At 42.4% G+C, this 21,548-nt stretch overlaps 1 protein-coding gene across 2 annotated transcripts in view; it reads right to left on the minus strand.

The window, feature by feature from the left end:
- Window positions 1–21,548, minus strand: part of LOC111253729 (putative G protein-coupled receptor No9) — a 158,316-nt gene that overhangs the window by 27,640 nt on the left and 109,128 nt on the right. Inside the window, exons 6-7 of one of the 2 annotated variants that reach the window (XM_086975879.1) lie at window positions 6,654–8,580; window positions 6,328–6,411 (exon numbers count right to left, since the gene is read on the minus strand). The exons of the other annotated variant lie outside the window; for it this stretch is intronic. Coding sequence (XP_086832005.1) covers window positions 6,328–6,411; window positions 6,654–6,753 — 184 coding nt within the window. The 5' untranslated portion in view covers window positions 6,754–8,580. The remainder of the gene's footprint in view (window positions 1–6,327; window positions 6,412–6,653; window positions 8,581–21,548) is intronic. 2 annotated transcript variants of the gene reach the window in all.

The raw sequence follows: 21,548 nt of genomic DNA on the forward strand, positions 1-21,548 counted from the left end.
CCGAATTCCGACCTAACCTTAAGTGTATAATTACTCAAAATTAATAACTAAGATTATCGGCCGCCCATGTGGTGTGTTAATGGTGAGGCGTTTCGAAACCAGACGAATAGTCCCTGTCACCAGCAACACGGTTTCCATGTCCAAGATGTCTGACAAGTAGCAAAAATTATCGCTGAGCTCATATTCTCCATATATTTTCTGCATACTCTGCGCCGTTTGCCTGCGCTTTGATGACCAAGTGATGACCCATCATCGTTTTTCGTCTCTTGTTTCGCTGCGGGTGAGTTTGACTTTCTGACCGGTTGAACGACGACCCGTTGAGACCCAGTGTCAGCCGCTACCCGCCAGCGAAGTCTGTAACGTTTGCCTGTCGCGGCTGACCGCGATCTTATACGTTTACGGCAGGTTGATAGCCTCTAGCTGTAGAAAAGTTTCCTAGCGACAGAACAACGTTGTTTCTATGACCGCCATGCGTCGATAGCTTAGCTAAGCCAAAGCGAAACAGATAAAGAAAAAACTAAGAGAACCTTAAATCTTGGTTTTCTCTATACTGTACGCAAAACAAACAAGCAAAGTCCTGAGATCGTGTCAACAGCTTCATAACTGTCAATAGCTGCTAGCCGTCCATTGGTCCGCTGGTAACCCGATGAATAATTAGGAGAAAGAACTTACTGCTGTTCTGCTTGTTATTAAAGTTATCATACCGGCCTTCTAGTAGTAAGGCGACCGCTTTCGTGTTTCATGTTTTCCTCTATAAAACCGCCGATTGCTGTCGGCCATGGCACCACAACAACAGCGCGGGTTTGAGTAGGGTGTAAAGGTGGGATTGGCTCGGGCGTGTAGGCCTGATTCAGGTTTAGTTTGTCTTGTTTTTAAGGCAATGGTCGATCCAGCTACCCAATTATTGAGCGGATCCTTGTTGGCGTAACTCACTGTCTCATAAGCAACAGTCAGAGACGATGAGTGTCACAGAGTAACCATCGATCGGATCCTTTTCTTTCAGATAGAGAAGAAGATAAAAATAGCGAGCTACATTTTTCACCCAGTCTATCAAACGAGCCGGACGAGTTACCGAAAGGATCGGAAGCCAGAAAAATTCAGGGATCAGTAGAAGGACTGTTTGTCTCAAAAGCTGCAAACTGTAGAAGGACAACTAGTCGATGGCCTTTTTTTTTGGTGGCCGAATCGCTAGCACGCGTTTTGTGCATTCCACGCTTAGTACAGCGAGATTAAAAAGGAGGAGCTTCTGCAATTTGTGCAAAATTTTACACAGTATTGTCAGTAACTCGTTATTTAACCCATGGAGGCGATTAGGGCACAAAAGCGGTATAAATGTAAAATTTTCGTTAATGCTTTAGTAAATTTTCTCAAACATGAAAATTCAATAATGTAACTCTTATGAAAATTCTGCTATGCGCTGTTTTGTAGATAATAAATTAGTTTACTAGCAAATTTGCACGTACAAGACCGCATCACTTTGCATGTGCCCACCCAGATTAGAGCCAGAGATCCGAAGTTCCCAACGTTACCGCCTGCACCGTCACACATAGTTATCTCTACTGACAAATATACGCCAATACCGTAAAGGTGCGTATACTGGACAAAAACAAAACGAAACCATCTTCAATGAATCTCAGTTAAGTACTGACAGCTCCTTTACAACACCGCTGAAATACTATAGGACAGATAGCTTAATGCAAATAGGTACAATTTTAGTCGTTGCAATAGCTTAATTGTCTAGGTTCGAACCCGGCCATAGACACACTTTGTTTCATGCTCGAAACCAACTGTCTAGTGGAACGCTTAAAGGCGACACCTAACATAGGAACTTGAAACTTACAGGTACAACTTCATACAACGCCAGTGTTCGACTTCTTTTTCTATTCCTTTGCACTGTTTCGTACATCAAATTAGCCCACCTTAAAGTACAACTAGCGCTCTCTACCGTTGCTAACGGCTTGAACACTAAATATAATCACCCCTAATGTACCTGAGTATTTCTAACGTTTCGGCCCAGTAACATATGGACCCTCAGACCTACCCACGGCGTACCTACACTCGATAGCAACAGACCTTTGTTCGCTAAAGTCTGAAGCTTTCCGTCGTTTTTTTTATGGTCCGCTATTGCCATGCGCTCTTTAGTTATGAGTAAGCTTCCCTAGCAGAAGCCCATTACAAAGCACCGAAAGTAATACATGAAGCATATAAAGTTTCTTTTGCCTAGGAGATTTCATTTACATGAGGATTAGCGAAATATACGCAGACATGTCAAAAGACGTGTTGTATACCGATGCGAGGAGCCTTAATGGCCCTAAACTGTCGACAGGCAAAGACACGATGCTGGTTATACGAACACAAAGTATTGCACATCTATTTCGGAGAAGATAAGTAAGACTAGGTTAGCCTTTAGAGAAGTCAAGAAGCCATGTTGGAGGTGCGCGTTAAGGTGGTAAAAAAGAAGTAAATCCAAATGATGATGGTGGACAAATGTTTAGATCATACAGGTGGCTCACGACTAGCGAAGCGTTCACGCAGGCGGCTCCTATGAATGTGTGAACTTTATATCCCATTGATGATTCTGTATCATAAAATGCAATAGATAGATTTGTCTACGAGTGAAAATCTGGGCGATCTAACACTACCAACGGGGGGCAGAGCATAGCAACTTAATAGAGCCCAAAAGGAAGGTTTTGATTTTAAAGTAGCGCTCTATCCATAATGGACTACAATCGACTATAGTTGTTAAAATCGTCAACAAAGAAAGAATGTTACAATGTCCATCATTGGTTTCGTTTGAGTATTACATATATACGTTCAGGCCACTTATTTGTGTTAGATAGCTGTGGCTCCAGCTTTAGACCAAATTCTTAGAAAAATAGAGACGTCAACGGTTAATGGCGAGGCTTATCAGAAACGTCGAGAGATATAACCAGGAACGGTGTTGTCTTGACAGTCACCCATTGGTGATCGTCTCTAGGGCCTTACATCCTTTACGGCCTTTATGCGCTCTGACCTTTTACCTTCTTCGGGACCGTCACGAAACGCGTGGTTCGGTGTCCTTTACAGGCCACCAAAATGATGAAGGTAGTAAAAAGGCATCAGCAGGCTTCAGTTTCGAAAAAAGACTGTCTAGATGACTAAACATCGATTTCGGTTAATAGCTGCTGTCTCCGCGCGTAAGCAGTGTCATCGATAGTCAAAGGTGAAGGAATACATTGGGATTGGTTAGGACAAAACAACAGACCGAAGATTTCATTCCCATTAATAGATCCAATTCGAATTGTGAGCGGGGCTACCAACCTGTGCGTGTTGTGGTTCAATAAAGGTCTGCTATATTGTCGATTATATCAACCCATACATTTAGTTCTTTCGTAGAAAACGACAATAATAATATTTTGACTAAAGCAATCATATTTGTATTAATAAGAAAATATACTCCTCGATTTCGCGTTAAGAATATATATTCAGCTAAATAATATCTTAATAATGAGGTTTTGGATTCGACCCCGTCGGGACTGAGGTAATTTATTTTCAGTTGTCTCAAATTCTCAACTTCGATTTGACCGTCGTTGGTATAATTACACTTACAATACAATATATTTGCTACCACTGGCATTACTGTCCTTTACGACAAATCGGTGGTAGGAAATCACAGCCTTCAATAAACTCAATCTGGTTTGGAACTTAAATTTGAGCAGGCAGGTACGATCCTAAAACCAACGTAATCGACGAACAGATAAAAAAAAAATGCTAATCGTTACATGAATATTGAAGTATGCCGCAGTCGTTTTAGCCCTCAACGCGAAACGTCCAAAAGTATAAAATCCCTTACGCTGGTTAGCAAAAATCATCCGAGTCATTCCTGGTAATGGCTTAATAAACGTGAGTAACGGACGGATGTACCAAATCACCCGAAGCCCAGCTGATACATTCGCAACGTTTGATCGGCAGAGAAAATGAACGTACAAAATAACGGAGACCAATAGGTCCATATTCTATATACGAATATTATAGCGTATGAACCTTTCACTCATATAACGATACTGTATGGCGCAATGTTCAATAGGTTAAGTGAATCCGAAAGTTAATTGAACTTAGACAATTTCTTAGGTTTTCAGGTAAATAGGAAAAGTGTGCGTTTAACAGCGTCGATGCATGAGACAAAAAAAAACTCACTAACTAGTCGACTAGCATATTTATAATTCAAAAACTTATGTGATGCCCCTACCCAAGGCTGTTTTTTTTTACGCTTTACGTTTATAAGAGACCATGGCGACAATGTGTAGTCCTGTCACTAGAGGCATGGTCATGCAGCCAACTGCAGCGTGTAGTTTTCGATAGCCGCGTGTTAGCCCAAGGAACGACCCACTCGTGGCGATCAGATCAGATAGGATCCAAATCAGACGAACAAAAGTTATCATCGTGGCTATCTTTGATGTTAACACTCCAGCCTTTTGTAAGTTCTGCTATACTGCTACAGACTGGAGGACGCCCGCTGCAGATACACTCTGTTGAGAATTTCGATTATGCGCGAAGCTCTGCACAAGTTTTAATTGGGCAGCTCTTGAATCTGATTTCAACCGAACTACCAACAATATATAGTATTCCCTATCTATAATACATGATCCTTAGAATAGACGAAGATTCGTTGACGCAGCAAGACGAAGAATAGTTATATGCTACACCATGGTCTCAACGGGGCCGTGCACTGCGCCATTGGATTATGAAATCGGAGTCATATCAGCCATAGTTGTGTCGTCTTGGTTAAGAAGAGTATTGTTGGCGTTGCCGTTACGAATGCAAATATTTTCTAGCGGCTTATTTAACAGCTCCGGAGAGCAAGACACGCACTCTTATTCTTCTTATCCTAAAATTACTTTGTAATTAATAAAAAAATGTAAGAATACTTAGTGTGACATAAAAGAGAGACGAACGCTGTTCAATTTTAGACGGAAATTATCGAAGTAAGAATCCTCGACTAAGAGCGAGCCAGCGCAGGTTGTTTGCGATATTTTTTGTACTATAGACATCGATAGGCGCCTTACTTGAATAGGTTTCATTTCTGAGGTAGAACCACCCGCTCGTTGCCAACAGCTCGTAACCTACGTTTAACAACCTGGTTATATTTCGTCAACATAAAAATACAGGGTCTGCATTATTATACCCAACTGGGTGGCGCTTTGACGCCGTTATGCGAACAGTAAGTGGCAGGCGCTACTGTTCATTGCGAATAGAAGTTTATAGACAAGCTATTCCCTCCATGCTGCAAAGGGCCAGCCGTCTAAAACAATGCTTAACTAAGGCATTAAGGGCGGACGTAAGATTCGGAAGGTTCAGGCAGCAGTAACTACGCCTAGTCACTGATACGTAAGTAATCAATGGTTGTGTCCTCTAGTAATTCTAATTGTAATCTAATATTCAAGTTTATGTGTTCTCTCAAAGTGCTGTTACAGCGTATAGCACGTCAATAAAAACATAGACGATTTGTCGCGACCATCTCGCGGCTTTCACTAGTGACGCCTATGCAAAAGCCAATACAACAAGCGTTTAATGGCTATCAGTCTAGCTAGCCCATCTTGTACATAGCTGCAATGAGTCTAGTGTGTGAAGGTACGCGGTCGAGCTTACGCCGAAAGCAGACGAGGCGACTGGAAGGGAAGGGTAAGGAGTGAACACGTTTCCGCCAGAGGAATCAAGCTCAATTTAGAAACGTTTAACTACTGCCTGTTCGGTCGCCGTATCACGGGTTATGTGACGTCACCCCACTTTGGCCAGCGAGTTCATCGGCAAAAGCGGAGCTTCAAGATACCACGACTGAGAATGTACTAGCGATCTCCTCCAGCTCAGCCCTTGCGATTCACGGTGAACGAAGTTGTCCCCATTATCGCCCTGGCTTCTCCGCAAGGCAGATACAGTCATCTAGAACAAATTAATTCATAGTGCGCCACTGCGCCTCAAATGTTACGAAGTATATTTCGATTTAAAATGTAACGACATGCTGCAAATAACATCTGGATAATGCTTCTTGGTAACCACATAGGACTAATTGTCCTTATACTTGAAAACACGTCTTTTTTAATGCGGAAACCTTTAAAAGATTCGTCAGGAAAACATAACAGTGCTATCTGGTTAAGGAAGATGCATAAAGTTACCTTTCTCACGATGTTTTCGAAACTAAACACACCTAAATGCCTTGTACAAGTTATGATCCTTAATATTAACGTCCTAGTTTTTACGATTAAATGACTTGTTTGTACGAAGCATGTCACCAAAATTTAATAACCGAGACAACCGATTCAAGTGGACTTTACCCTTAAGTTTACTTACCGAAGATTACCACAAAGTTGATCACGACAAGAACCAGAAGAGTCGCTAAAGCAGGCCACTTTCGGAGTTTTTCCCATGGTACGCCTAGAAAGCAGATACAGACATGAATAACAGTATAATTATACTCTCAGTATATGTATCAGCGTTAAACTTAAGGACAATAGGATCTAGGGCTAAGCCGATTTACCTGAAATCCGAAAATATTGACCACGTCAAACGTGTTCAAACAGCTACCCTATTCAATTACTATTATAATATACTAACCGTCACTCTATCTGCTACTACTAGATAATCATTGCATCGGAAAATTGAAACAAGTTACGCACCGTCGCAGAACAGCCTGTCTGCTGTAACCACAGGTAATCCTGTGGCGCCCATAAGGACCCCATCCAAGCCGCTTTCGGCCACGCTTGTTAAGTCGGCCATGTTTCGCCTGTCCTCGATCAGTCCGTAAGACTTGTTCAGTGTACGACAACCCCGAAATTGGACTCCTAGTCTGGCTTGAACGAATTAGCGTTCCTGCAGACTCCTTCGTTGGCAACCGTCCCGCACTTGAACAACAGTAGCCGTACACGCAACTGCTTTCACTGCCGCTGCTGATACCCTGATTACTTAACTTCGTCCTCGTGAGCCGAAACCGTTGAGCGGTCGTATATGTTAAAGATTGACGCGTGTGATCCAGACTATGTAACGCAACTTTTGCGTCAGGCCGATCGCAGACGCCGAGCAGTGAAACGACCGATGTTGACTTCGGATGATTTAGTGAATTGAAACTGCTCTGCTTAAGTTGATACTGCTGCTCTGAGTAAACTGAAAAAAGAGAACAGGGGGCAGAACCACTAGGAGCTTGAAAATCGCTTCGGTTGATTCGTCTTCGCCCGTAAACTATTCGCCCTGTTGTGTAAGCATACAATTGGGTGGAGCAGCGTATATCGTTTCGGTGAAGATCCTCCAGGCGAGTGCCGTAAGGACGATTCTCACACTGTGCTAACTGTTCTTTCTGCCGCTGCAATCTTCCAGCAATCGACGAAAAAACTTTTTTTGGTGCTGTCGTTTCTACAAACACGCAATCACACAAATCGGGCAAATCCCCAATCGTCAATGTGGAATCAATGGAAGACCCGATTTCCACGTTGCTGCTTTGGTTGCTAATCCTGGTTAGAATTCCGTTGCTCGTGTTGCGGATTTTCTTGCTTTTCTTGGTCCTGTGCTTAATATTATAGCTAACGTTGTTGTTTCTCGTTGTTGTAGCTTTTTCTAGTCTTGTTGTAGTTGTTATTGTTGCTTTTTTTGTCGCGTCGAGAGTGGAGGAGTCGCGGTACTCGCGTGCGGATGACAGTAACAGCTGGACGGCGGCGATGGCAATGGCGGGTTGCTGCGGAGCGAGCCGAGTGCTGATGCTGCGGCGGCTGTTACTTCTGCTCAGGCAGCCCATGGGCACAAGGGACTGGGGCATCGGCGGGGCTCGGCGGCGGTGGCGGCGAGAACCGCAGGGGCGGCCATAAAGAGCTGAAGAACAGTAGGAACGTGACGACAAAAAAGAACACGACCACGAACTAAGTGATGAAGAGGCTTTTGTTGCTGTTGTTGCTGCTGCTGATGTGGAGGAAGCGAAACAAGAAGACCACTTAAAACAAAAAGGTTTCGATTCTGACGCTTTAGATGTTGAACAAGGCGGTGGTGCTGATGACTCAGAGGGGGAGTGCAAGACAAACGGCGACAAAATGCCCGAAGACTCTGTTGTGATTGTTGTTGCTGAAGATGACACTGACGAAGCTGATGACTGACACGGGACACTATGTTGCTGGCAGAGGCTGCACAGCGGAAGGTAAACGATTTGGTACCGGTGGCTGTTCTTGTGATATCTGCAAGAGATCCTGTTGCTGAGCTGAGATTTTGCTTGATTTGGGGAGCGCGTTTTATTGTCGAGTTGACGGCGGCAGCTGTGGATTTCTTTGTTGTAAACAACTTTTGCAGTGACGAAACGAACGTCGGCGGTGGCAGCGGAAAAAACGATGGCCTTCTCACGTTGATGACGCAGACGGTAACCCTGTGCAATGTCGTGCCGGCAGGAGTAGCAGCGGCAGGTTTTAGCTGAGACAATTGTGTCAACATGCGACGGCGACGGTAGACAGCTGCTATTGGATGAACGGCGGCGTTGACGCGGCGGCAGAAGTCGCGAGTGCGCCATGGCACAATAACGGGGGAAGCGACGATGGCGCCCTCACTAGCAGTCCGCCGCTGGAACATCACCTGTGAAAAAAAGCATCACATACTATCAGTTAGGTGATAATATACTATAAATCACGTACGAGTGATACAATCCACGTAATCAATCGTATCGTAAAACAACATGTGTCATCAATTGTATCGTCTGTTATCGTAACGTAAAGCGGCATCAAAATTGTATCTGTCACCAACTGTACCGTACCGATGTATCGTATCTGTCACCAATTGTACCGTAGAATGTATCAATTGTATTGTAGAACAACATCTGTCATCAGTTGTATCGTCTGTTATCAGTTGTATCGTCTGTTATCAGTTGTATCGTCTGTTATCAGTTGTATCGTCTGTTATCGTAACGTAAACGTATTGTAGAACTGTTATCGTATTCGTCTGTTATCGTAACGTAAATGTTTCGAATACGATAACAGTTCTACAATACATTTACGTTACAATAACAGACGAATACAGTTGTATCGTTCGTCTGTTATCTTAACAACATCTTCTACGTAATTGTAAACAATTGTAGTGTATCAATCGTAACGTGAAACTACATCAGTCGTAAAAAACAATATCGTACATACGTCATCAATTGTATCGTACGTAAAAAAAACGTACGTCATCAATTGTATCGTACGTAAATAACAACATCCCCAACATCCGTCATCAATCGTAAAAAAAATTGTATCGTACGTAAAAATAACAACATCCCCAACATCCGTCATCAATCGTAAAAAAAACAACATTCGATGGTCGTTGTAGCTTTATTGCACAAAAAAACTAGAAAAACTGCGGTGGGGCGACGCCGGAGGCCGTTCACCGTTCACTCACTTCCATCATAGTACAGGGCGCCAAACTCCTCATTTTTGTTTTCGTAATAGTCCCCGTTTTTGTTTTCGTAATAGTCCCCGTTTTTGTTTTCGTAATAGTCCCCGTTTTTGTTTTCGTAATAGTCTTCTCTATCCGACTCGTAACCTAAGTCTCCGTCGTACTCGTCGTCCTCGTCGTCATAATCATAGATATCCTCGATGTTGGCGTTATTTTTGTTGGCGTCATCGTCATATTCTTCGTCGTCCCTGTTTTCGTGATCGTTGTTTTCGTCATCGTCCTCTCCAGACAACGGTTTCGCAACGGAGTCATCATCGCCAGCACCTGACCCGCTGTCGGACTCATCTTTATCATTACCATCATCGTCCTCATAGCCTTCATTATACTCTTTGCGGACCCGAAATTGAGTTCGACGACTGGGAACAATAGTACTCACGTATCGCCTACCAGCGGCGACGCGCTTCTCAGTTCTCGTTCGTACCCTTTTGTCTTCGTACAGTCTCGAATCTTCATCGTGCAGCCTAGCCTCCGCAGGAACGAAGTCGGCTTCAGCTGATTTTCTGTTTACCGGTCTACGGAGTCTACGTTCCCTGCCAGCATCGTGGCTTACAGACTCGTGATTACCGTCCCGCTCACGGCGGCCTCGAAGACCTGCTGCTGAGGGCCGCGCAAAGCGCTTGAGCCTTCCACCTTCTGCTACTCTCTTACCCCTTAGCTCGTTCTTCCAACCCTCCGAGTGCTCCTTAACTTTTTCCGGCGTGGTCCGAGGTAGCCGCGATGTAGGGCCTGTCGCCCCTGTCGCCAACAAATTCGAAAGCAACGACTGGGCCGGTTTCTGGCCTGAAGCAGTATTCCACTGCACGGCAGGAGGGTTATCATCTACTGCAGGCTTGCCCGCTTTAAGGTTTCCTTCTTGTTGAACAACAGTATCACCGCAAACCCCGCCTATTACACACACTCCAACACCGACGGCAACAACAATCAGTCGCAGCATAGTTGCTTTTAGCTACCACCTGCGTCTACTCACCTCGACTGTCACACGCCACTGTGATAATCTGTAGGAAATACTGGCACTATATATACTTGTATATACATAGAAGGAATAGGATGGCGGCTGGCTGTATTTTGTATTTTTCACAAGCAACAGCCACTAAATCAGTCATATTAAACATAATATGTTGATAAAAAGCACAGCGCTGTGCAACACTCAGGTTTTTCAAGATCAGACCTTACGGGTAATTATTTTTTGTGGTGATCGCCGTTAGTATTATGAATTTTCAGGATATCGATGTAAGGTGGTCCTACTACGAGGCTTGTTTATTTATAATGTGATAGAAACGATGTCGATTTAAAACTAGTTAAAACATAACAGTCCACCGAAGGCTTTACGACGTTCGATCATGCATCTGCCAATACCATGTTCATGTAGAAACGCCTGCAAAGCCACAAGTAAAAAAAAGAAAGTAGGAGAGCTTATTTCTCACAGTTTACTGTTTTATTTGGATCTAATATATACATTTAGGTTCTATACAAGTCAATCTGATTAACTATTAGGGGGTTTCGTACGAAATGCAAAGTAAACTTAATGCTAAGCCAGGTAAATTAGGACGTAGTGTCTGGTGGGGTGAAAGTCTCAGGTTTACATTGGGTTTAATTTTTAGGCTTCGCATGACCAATGACTTTTCACGGTGCTTTTCGATTCGATTTATGCTGATGCCAAAACATTATTGCGAAGGTAGTGTAAAAACATGAATAAAATCACATTTAATTACGGAAGTATGACCCTGTCCGTGGCTACTTTGGGCGAGTCTTTTCGGTGAGCAAATTATTTATGCTAGATTTATGTTTGTTTTATTTGACGAAAATCGTTCGAAGTTCAGCAAACTACCTACCTACGGAAGTGCGCTGAAGTGTTGGTGAAAGCTGAATCAGCATATTACAATGCTTCGTTTTTTGCCACCGAAGACGGCAACCCAGGCCCAAAAAGCATTTACAGCTCGAGATGGGAAGTCAACTCAGGAAGCGGTGTACCCAGTAACAACAAAATTGATAATGGAAATTCGACTTTCGCAATTTAATATCCTAAAAAGCCTAAACCAATGCAAAGAGGTATGCCCAAGAGAAAGAAGAATCAATGACAGGACGCTATTAATGAGAGAAAACAGCAAATGAAGAAAAATTATATAAATTGATGACGGTGAAAGACTATGCTGTTTCGTTGTTTAATTTAATGTAAATTGATGATAATGAGAGATTGGGAGATTACATCAAATGATGATGAGACGGGAGATTACATCAAATGATGATGAGGCTTTGTTTGGTAAGAAGGATGCTGATTAATAATTGAATGATGAGGCTTTGTTTGGTAAGAAGGATGCTGATTAATAATTGAAAAAAGACACGTTGAAAGAAAAAAATTACATCAAATGATGATGAGACGGGAGATTACATCAAATGATGATGAGACTTTGTTTGGGAAGAAGGATGCTGATTAATAATTGAAGAAAGACACGTTGAAAGAAAAAAAAAACTAATTTTCAGACCTTTTTTACTACTTGCTTTAATTTCAGACCTTTTTTACTACTTGCTTTAATTTTTTTTACTTTAGTGATTGATGAGATCTTTTTTTTACTTGCTTTAATTTTCTGATGATGATAATTTTCTGATGATGATGATGATGATGATGAGATACTGGGCAGTGCTTCGTTAAGGTTCAGCCTGCTTAATTGTTTTGAGAGAGATTTGCAGGCCTCACTTCATAGGCTCGACCCGGCAGTGGTTCTATCTAATATAAAGTACACCGTGATGGGCATAACACGATCCTTTATTGCTTCCTTGTTGGCCAATTGTCTACGGCCACAAAAATCCGTAACAAAATAAAAACAGTGACGTGAAACCCCGTCACAGCCCACTTATTCTTCACTTTCCTCCGCTCCTGAATCCGGGGTATGTCTCATTCGAGTACGACGGGAATGTACAGGCATCCGACTCGCTGTAGGACGATAGCGACGGTGATGAGAATCGAATCGACGTGGGGGCCGTGCAGGATGCCCACGAACTTTCCGGTTACGTCTTCGATTACGTGCCTTCTCGTGGCCTACTTTCCGGCCGGCATGCCTGGCGACTGATTCGTCATTTAGTGCCGCTGTTCGCTGGCAAGCTGCACCGCTTAGCTTATCGGTAGAAACTTTCTTTACTTTATTGGTATCAGGCGTCACATTATTGGCGGCGTTAGACTCCAAAGGCCACACCTGGTGCCCGACATGCGTTTGGAATTTATCACGGCGAATTCTGCCTCCATAACGTTTTGGTGACGTAGGCTTTTTTACACTCAATTCAACAAACCCCTTCTCAAACATAGAGAAATTCGTGTTCTGGGTTTCCAGTTTCGGTGGTATTGTGGCTGGAGCTGCATAACTGGGTTTAGGAAATTCCGCAAACGACGACGAGTTTACCAATGAGTCGCTGCTGCTGCTGCGCTGAGCAAGAATATCGATTGCATGTTTTCCCGCTACAGCAAATTGCCCCACGGCCTTGTCGCCATCTGCTACAACAGACACACTGTTCGCGACTCCTACAAAGGACACTCCTATACCGACGCCGATCAGCAAACGCAACATATTTCTAACTGCTGCTGGCTACCTCGTCCCTCATAGGCCACTGTAATGATTTCCACAAAATGCTGCCGCTATATATATATATATATATATATATTCGTTATATAAGGTGTACTATAGCGGTTGGATGAGAGGACAACAGTTTTCCTCTACCACCGAAGGCTCTGATCAGATATGATTTTGTGGAAAATGACGCGATTCTCAATGACTCAATTTTTTAGCTTGAAAGTTTATTAAATTAATAGTTATTTTTTACAGTAGTCTTAATTAGTACTATTATTCCAATAAGAATTATGGTTATCGTTCCAAAGTAAGATGGTATTATACAACCTGTGCGGAGGGTTTTAGTTTGAACTTAGCCGTAAACAACACTGGGAGTAAGTGCAGAAGTTTCGTGCATGGCCGAGTTTCATGCCGCTGAGTGAATAAGTCATATGAGTAAACTCTTATGACTTATTCACTCTGACTAGACAGAAACGATGTCCAGCTAGGGCAATCGTGTGCCTAATACGGTGTACGACTAGTCATCTCAATAGTACTTTGTTCATCCATGCGAATCTGTAAGTACCTAAGGTGAGCGCTGTGTTTGACTTGAAGTTCGCGATCCGTCAACAGGGAGTGCTTGAGCAACTGAAGATTTGTGAAGAAGAAACGTCTTAATTCATAATTAGATCTAAAAATGTTTATTTAGAAATCGCAGGCCAAGAAAACTCGTCGTGTTAACTACATTGAGGTACCCTCGTACCTGCGTAAGGTACAGGTATTTTTCTTGTAGTTTAGTATTCACACAATTCACAAGACTATCTGTTTTAGCTCCACGTAGCAAGTTCGCAGTTAGGAGACTAGGGATCACCGAAGAGTCATTGGATTTCAGTCTATGTGAACGAAGGAAGTCAATGAACCGACTTTATATAAGTAAAATTGTTTGTGAAATTGAGATTATTATTATTATTAAAATTGTGTGATATATATGTGATAAAGGTAGCAGAAATGTCGAATGCCGGACCAGCTATCGCGGCAAACCTGTTACTTGCAATCCAAGATTACAGTTAATAGAATGATGCCCAATCCTACTTAGGAGTCTGTGACGAAAGTATGCAACGTATAATTCTGTCATAAACGTCACTTCAACCGAACAGGGTGTGAATTGAGAATGAAAGTGTATAGCTTTTTTCCTAGGTAACGCAGTATTACGCTAGAATCCTGAGCAATTAACGCATCTCTCCTATTTCGTATGCAATAAAAGGTTACAAATTATAAGGAGGTTTTGTCGCCTTTAATACCAGACCCTAGAGCGGTTGATCCAAATGTGATGTGTTTGTAAAAAATCAATTGTCATTCTGTTTGAAACCTTGCATATGATCCGCGCCAGCTTTTTGAAGCGGTGCTAAAGCAAAAACAATTAAGGATCAGCGACCATTTTCTAAGGTTTGATGCACAGGTCCTGATGGTTCGCCTTCAAAACGAATTTAGCAGGTTCTAAAGTTGAGTTCGAATGCTGTGTATCGGTAATATCAGACGATAGTTCTATCAGAAAAAGCCAGAGTTCAGGAGAAAATGGCTAGAGGAGCACACAGCGGGACTTTGTTGACTCTTAAGAAATTACGCGTAAGACCACGTAAACACAAACTTATGGATGGAAGAGTTTGGTCATTCAGTTATTCCGTTGCTAGATCTTTTCTGGTTTTGAATCAAGTTTCTGATCGGTTGTAGTGAAATTGTTTTCTTTTTCAAGTTTTGGGTTTTGCTATTAAGATAGAGATAATTAAAGAAATATTATTCTTCAACTAGTCTTCATGGATTGAAGTAGTCATTGATAATGAAGATTCCCGTTACGACTGCGTCTCTGCGCACAACGCATCGAAGAACGATACGTCGTACTTCGGAATTCTATAGGCCAGTGCCGTGCATTACGGCGGCGGTCAGTACGTTGACGTTCGGGCAAGGGAGATGTATAACGAAATCGATGTCTGCGATCACACTCTACGGCCCCTGCTTCTTGCTGCTGATCTCCGCTCAAGCTTGTTTGTCACCAGTTTTCGCCGCAGGTCCACCATCGAGACGAACATTTCCATCGCTGGCCGTGTAGGTGAAAGCCGCAAATTGTTCTAAAAAGTATGAAGCGTCCATGCCTTCGGAGCGCCGTTGCAGCACCTGCAGTCCGCCCAATAGGCAACAGTTGGTCTTAGCGACTCGGCGTACTGCTTGACAATGGAATCGCGCGTATCCAAATTGGCCATTTTAGTTCAAGTTCAAACAGAGCAAGAGAACCATCGGCAGATTTTCCGGCGACGACAGAACGCGCTACAATCCCGTCGTCATCTGCCATATCAGAAGATATAATATTCCTTTGTCGACGCAAGACAGCTGATTTAACATAGTTACTTCTAGTTGCATTTGGCTACGTGGGCAGTGATGGTCCGCTGTACTGTCTGTAAGAGACGTTGCTTTTACATATTGTATTGGTGTATGCGAGGGTACATTATGGCAGTTGGAGCCCTCGTTAGTCAGTCACATACTTGTTATCCTAGGCCTCAACATGCTTGGCCTAAAGTCTGTCATAAAAGCGACATCTAAGAATCAGCTGTGGTGATCTTAATATATTTGGCACGCTACGGTTCGTCTTCAAATGGATTGAGAAGTAGCAGATTTTAAAGCAAAGCTGGAGTTGCTACAAAAAATCTTGTGTTCAATGAACTCGGCAACATTAGCATACGATGCAGTCGAGTAAATATATGTGAGCTAAGTTTTCGAAAAATACAGAGCTTTTTTCAAACAACCACAGGGAATGATTTCTCCTGCATTGGTAAGATGGTAAAGCGCTGGCACGGTAGGTGAGTATCTTTGAAGATGCGCGTTTAACTAATGCGAGATGGGGCGCGTGTTTCAATGCTAATTATATTGTTATCATCAAGGTAAAATAGATAAAAAAAAAAAAAAAGTTGCAGCTTGTAGTATCCAAAGGAAAGTGACGGTGATTTCTTAATAACCTCTACTAGATTATCTTTAAGTGAATCCTTATCGGAACCAGATTATAGGGACTATAACCAAAATCACTATTGCATTATTGGTTTTTCGCTAACGTTGCTTATTCTCTTATCAGTGACAAAGCGATGTATAGGGTTGCTATAATAATAATAACCCTCATCATTATCTTCACTATCTTCTTCATAGTTAATAGTCTTGCCGGTCACCGATTTCATTGTCCGCTTCGTCAAATCTTGGCTCGATTAATGCAAGTTCACAGAGGGAAATTTTACAGCGCCAACATTTAATCTGAAGATCGATGGTGATTCCACACAAATTTTTTTTGTTGACTCTACAAAAGCGCTTACAGATCGGAAGACATTACTCGAGTAACATTGTTAAACGCCGATATAGACGCATATTTTTTACGAAAGTAAAGATCTTGTGTTGTTGATGTATTGAGTAGTTTATCATTCCACATATATATATATATATATCAATCAGTTTAATATGGAAAAATCCGGTTTTCTATGTAAACAACTGTATTATCGTATATTCTGCTGCTCTTCTAGTCAGAGGTATTTTCCAATGCTTGCCGAAAAAAAATTCGGTGTTTGTTTGTCTTTTTTTTTTTTCTTGGAAAAGCTTTAAAACTATCCTCACCCGAGGAAGAGTTTGCGTTGACGGTTGAGTTTGTGATGATGATAATCGAAAACAGTAGAAAAAAAATGTCAATTATTGAAGACACTCCAATAATCGCACTCGATTTCATTACAAAGTCTAACATTGGCATAATTTGTTTTTATTTGTAGGTTATAAACACTTCATACCAGCTTAATACAATGAAAACTAAATAAAGATGCGGACCAGAATATCAACGTTGGAAAAGCTCTAATCCATATTGTTCGTACTTGGTGTATCCTACACAATAATTTAACTAATAATAATAATTGAATTGAACCTTCAATATATAGTCACCACTATGGTCAAGGCTGTACAGGCATCATTCTGTGTTATTAATTTCGTCTTAATCAATCGAAAGGAGACAGTTCCGTTTATTGGATCGTCTTTGTTATACAAGCAGCAAGGACTGAATCGTACTATTTCACCGGTCATAACTCACACACGCATCTGTATTTTCAGAATTAAAAGGAACCATACCATGACCTACCTCTCTCTGTTCCTAGGCTCTCACAACGAAACGACCCGTACCAGGGTTTGACCTTAGACCACAATGCAACCCTAAAACGTTGACACTTTGCGATCACGCGGACCTACTTTGTGTACAAATGTTTGTGGAGAATATTGTATGTAATACGTATTGAGAATGTAATACGTATGTCACCGCCTTTCTTGAGCTTCTCACGGTAATTAACGATAATTAAAAATTGCATTCTGTGAATGTTTTTCTCTCGACGCTTTTTCCACGTCGGTTTTGTTTTGTGTTCTTTTCTTATTGTGGCAACATGCTTAAACTATGTTATTTTTATCAAAAAGGTGAACTTATAATAATTAAGAGGATAGTTTGTGGAGTTCCATCAAAAGGATGGAGGCAATTGACCAGAGAAGTACAAAAACTGCGCACTCGTTTTAGTAGTCTGTAGAATTGCTATAGCAAGTACTTCTGGGACTATCGTATGGGATAGCTCTTCCAGTCGCCGTAAGCAGCATTTAAAAGAATTCTTACTTGTCATCGAGTGCTGCATCGGAAACTACCGCAGTCGTCGGCAAATTAAAGATGATAACCACTGCGGTGAATTTATACGGGTACGTTTATTAAAATCAGCTATTCAGCTTAGTATTGATTATATAAAATCCTGTCCCAACAAGAACGACCACCCTGCTCCTTACCGCCCTAGTACGAACTACTAGGGCGGCAAGAAGTCCCATCGCTACCCATTGGTTGGCACTCCGCTTCACCCTCCCTTAATACGTGGAGTCAGCCGATAACATTTCGTGGTACATATAGTCACCCGGTGCGAACGTCTGCTCATCTGAACCATCTTCGGTGTACAAATTATCATCAAACTTTCTGGTCTTAGTAGGTCTAAGAGTCCAAGCAGCCGATGGATACTCTGTGTAGGGATGGTCGTAGTAATTATATTCAGCCGGGTCGAACGTCCGTCCATCCGCATACTCATATTCATATTCATCAATGTGTCTGTGAGGACGCTCGCATCGACCGCCATGGCCCCTACGGCCACGGCGCTCTTTTCTGCCTAATTTTGTCCCCGGCCAAACATTCTCCGTGGCATCGAAATACTCCGCAGCTGCTTTCAACGACTCGCCTGAAAACACTCTGGGGTCTCTGGCTGTGACGATACGGCCATTATTCTTGTTCCTGCCGCCGCCGCCGCCGCCATCAGTAGTTCTATCGACGCGTGCTCTGGAACGGCGTTTACGCTCCCCGACCAGTGCCGCACTCGAAAGCCACCGCGTTCTCGAAATCCTTTCGAAATTCCTGCGCGGTTCGCGCTTTATCCATTTGGTCGCCAACAACGGTGGCACTAGACTAAATGCACGACGGTTAGCATTTCCCTGTGCGGGAGAACTGGTGGTAACCTTTGCTTCTGCGGAAGGCTGCGGAAGGATCTTCGCAATTTGACCTTCCGATACCACCGTGGAAACGCTATAGGCGCCTTCGATAACCAATAGTCCGAGACCAATGACTAGCCACAACATCGTCGTTTCGAATTGCTCGCTTCTAGGGTTTCAGGTGGTGCTAATCTGTAGTTTTTAGAAAATTCTCGTATTTTATAGAAAAATATCGCCAGTAGTAATGTGCTTGCCTTAGTTAAACTTAGTAAATTAGCGATGAGGTGTTCTAGATGGGGCATAAGGGCGACTGAAGTAATGCCTAGCAGCACTGCTATTTTTCTTAGAAGTACATCCAGAAAAGACATGGTGGTTGACGGTTACTTTGAAAACGGTCAATTAAATTCTAATCCTAAAAATTGCGTGCAGTTTGCCGTTTACAACAGCACCATAGTGGATTTATGATTCTATTAACTGCAAAACTTGATAAAGTTGAAAAGTAGTTGTCAAAAGCAGAAGTTTTTGTTAACAACGCGATGGAAACGAAGTTCATTACTAACTAGTGTATTCGACAGAAGTACTCTATATCCAGTTGGAATTGTGCTCTCCAGATCAGTCTCTGCGAGTACGATCGGTTAAACGATAACTTGCCAACAAAAATCCATTGAAAGCTCGTACATCAATACGTATCGAGTTAAGAACTTTAAACATTGAGCTCTTACGTAGAACAGATAACCTTCGAATCAGTAGATTCTGAAAGATACTGAAAGCTATATGTTAACGCGACATCGCAAATGATTTCGCTTTAGATGGTCACCGTGCCACCACTGATCTAGCTCGGTTTCGCGAGCCACCTTTGGTGACCTTCGCATTAATACCCTAACGAATTGACATCGTTTGCTAAACAACGAAAAGCAGATGGTCATTGCGTCGTATTTGGCCGTACTGGCATAATGCAGCAATTACGAACCCGCCGGTGTGAAACAGTATAATCGAAATAGGTAAATGAACACATCTTACGTAACTTTCTGGACTGGGTTGGAAAATGATCTGCTGCGAATGGCGCGAAATTTCAAAAAATATATATGATACACATATCTAATAGAATTTGTATGATGATATAGGTATGTATGTAAAACTTGTATGAGTCTGCCAGTGAGATCTCATTTCAATAATTTAGCCTGCCTCTGTTTTTCAAACACATAACTACGAGAATATCTGTACACTGTTTAATAACTGCATCAGAACCAATAATAACTACAGGCTTTCTATTGAGATTGTCAGGATTCGCGTGGACGGCGGTCGTAAAGCGGACAGCTTGTTACCCTCTTATTCGAGAGTGGCAAGCTTCAGTTCTAGGTGAAGATCGTGCAAAGCCAGTTTAGTCTCGAGGAGCACGCCAATAGGTTTCCCACAGACCCTCAGATACTTTGCGGCCTGGATACACGTTACGGTCAGGGCAAACAAAGTAGTCAACAGTACATGCGTATATACAGTCGGACTGGCGGAATGATAGAAAATTAAATGTGGGTTTCTTTTGCCCATCAAACATTGGAACCCCTTGATTTCAAATGACTGTGGTTAAATCACACTGTAAATTGATAGTCGGGTGTAGTTTCGCAGGTCGATTTGTTTTTTGCTAGCGTTATATGAAAAAGTTGAATCTATCGCTACGATTCAGGACGTCAACTTAAAGCTTTCGCAAAAGCTTCGAGCCGTAGTTTGAATCTATATAAATGGAATCGCCTGTATGTAAAAGTGACGCCTTTACAGGACTCAAATGAATTATAGCAGTGGCGTCCTGTTCTCCGATGTAAGAATTCGGTATAGTTCGGACCGTACCGAACCGGTAGAGTCCATTGTTGACCCACAGCTGCTCACAGAATTCATTAGCGCACGAGCATCGCAACGATTGCACCGGAAGCAGTTAGAAAATACGAGTAATAATATCTGCGAGGTGGTTCATAGACGATTTCTTTTTCTTCCTGGTTCTGAGTTCTAGAATAATAAGAAAGCATAGAGAGGATTGTTTTACAAGAGCCAGCTTGTGTAATGTCAGGAGGGATTATTATCCAAAACGAGGAGCTAGCTAGGGTCAGTGGTTCGATGCCCAGAGAGCGCAACTTTTTGTTCTTTACCAAAAAATTTTTGTAAATATTATTTCACGAGTGATTATTATAAGAGCCCTTACTAACGGTAAGGTAACGTTAGGACCATAACACGGTGCCTTAGACAATTTTACCATTACACTAACCGATTTTCACCAATTGTTTGTTGGTCCCAAAATCTTTCTGAACTCAAATTTGATTATCCTGTTGCTTCCGACTGCGGTCGTTGGGGGTGTTTGGGAAATTTTTCAGCTTGGGGTTGCACGCTTCTTCGCCGTCGGGATGGGACATTCCTTGGTCATGAATCGGGTGAAGACGGCGTGAGGTGGCGTGTTCAAAAGGAATGATCGTTAAGAATATATATCCTAAAGAATATTATGTTCAGTGCCCTTCTTGGATTCAGCAGTAACTATCCGTTTGAAGAAAGACAGCGTTTACACAGTAGAAGCATAATATAGTTCAATTTATAAACAAACATCGAGATGGCAAACGATCGTCTGCTAAATAGTACCGAAAAACGGTTCTTGCATGATGTAAGATATTAAACATATTGTCATACGTTCTGGGTAGGTTTAATAAACAGGGTACCACTTTAATGATCTCGGTTACGCTTTATAACTTAACGCCTCCTCTATCTAAACAATACGAGCGAGCTGCCAATCTCGTAGGAGGAAAAACGAGCACAACCCATTCACTCTCCTCGTTATTTCTGTGGGGTCCAGTAACCAAATGGCAATTTTCAGTCGAATTCGTACGACATACGCAAACAGCAGTGGCTACCCCCCATGCGATTCAATTTTAGCTGCGTTTCTCATCCTTTATTTCGATAGCATTACTCATGTTAAACGCTAAGGTAGCTATTATAAACCGTGCCGTTCTGTTCTCAAGCTGCGTCTGAAAAGCAAGCTTTCGGAAGTGGGTCGCGCCACTTTTTGAAATATGC

Source organism: Varroa destructor, unplaced genomic scaffold (assembly GCF_002443255.2).
Source record: "Varroa destructor unplaced genomic scaffold, Vdes_3.0 BEIS01000007.1, whole genome shotgun sequence".
NCBI lineage: Eukaryota > Metazoa > Arthropoda > Arachnida > Mesostigmata > Varroidae > Varroa > Varroa destructor.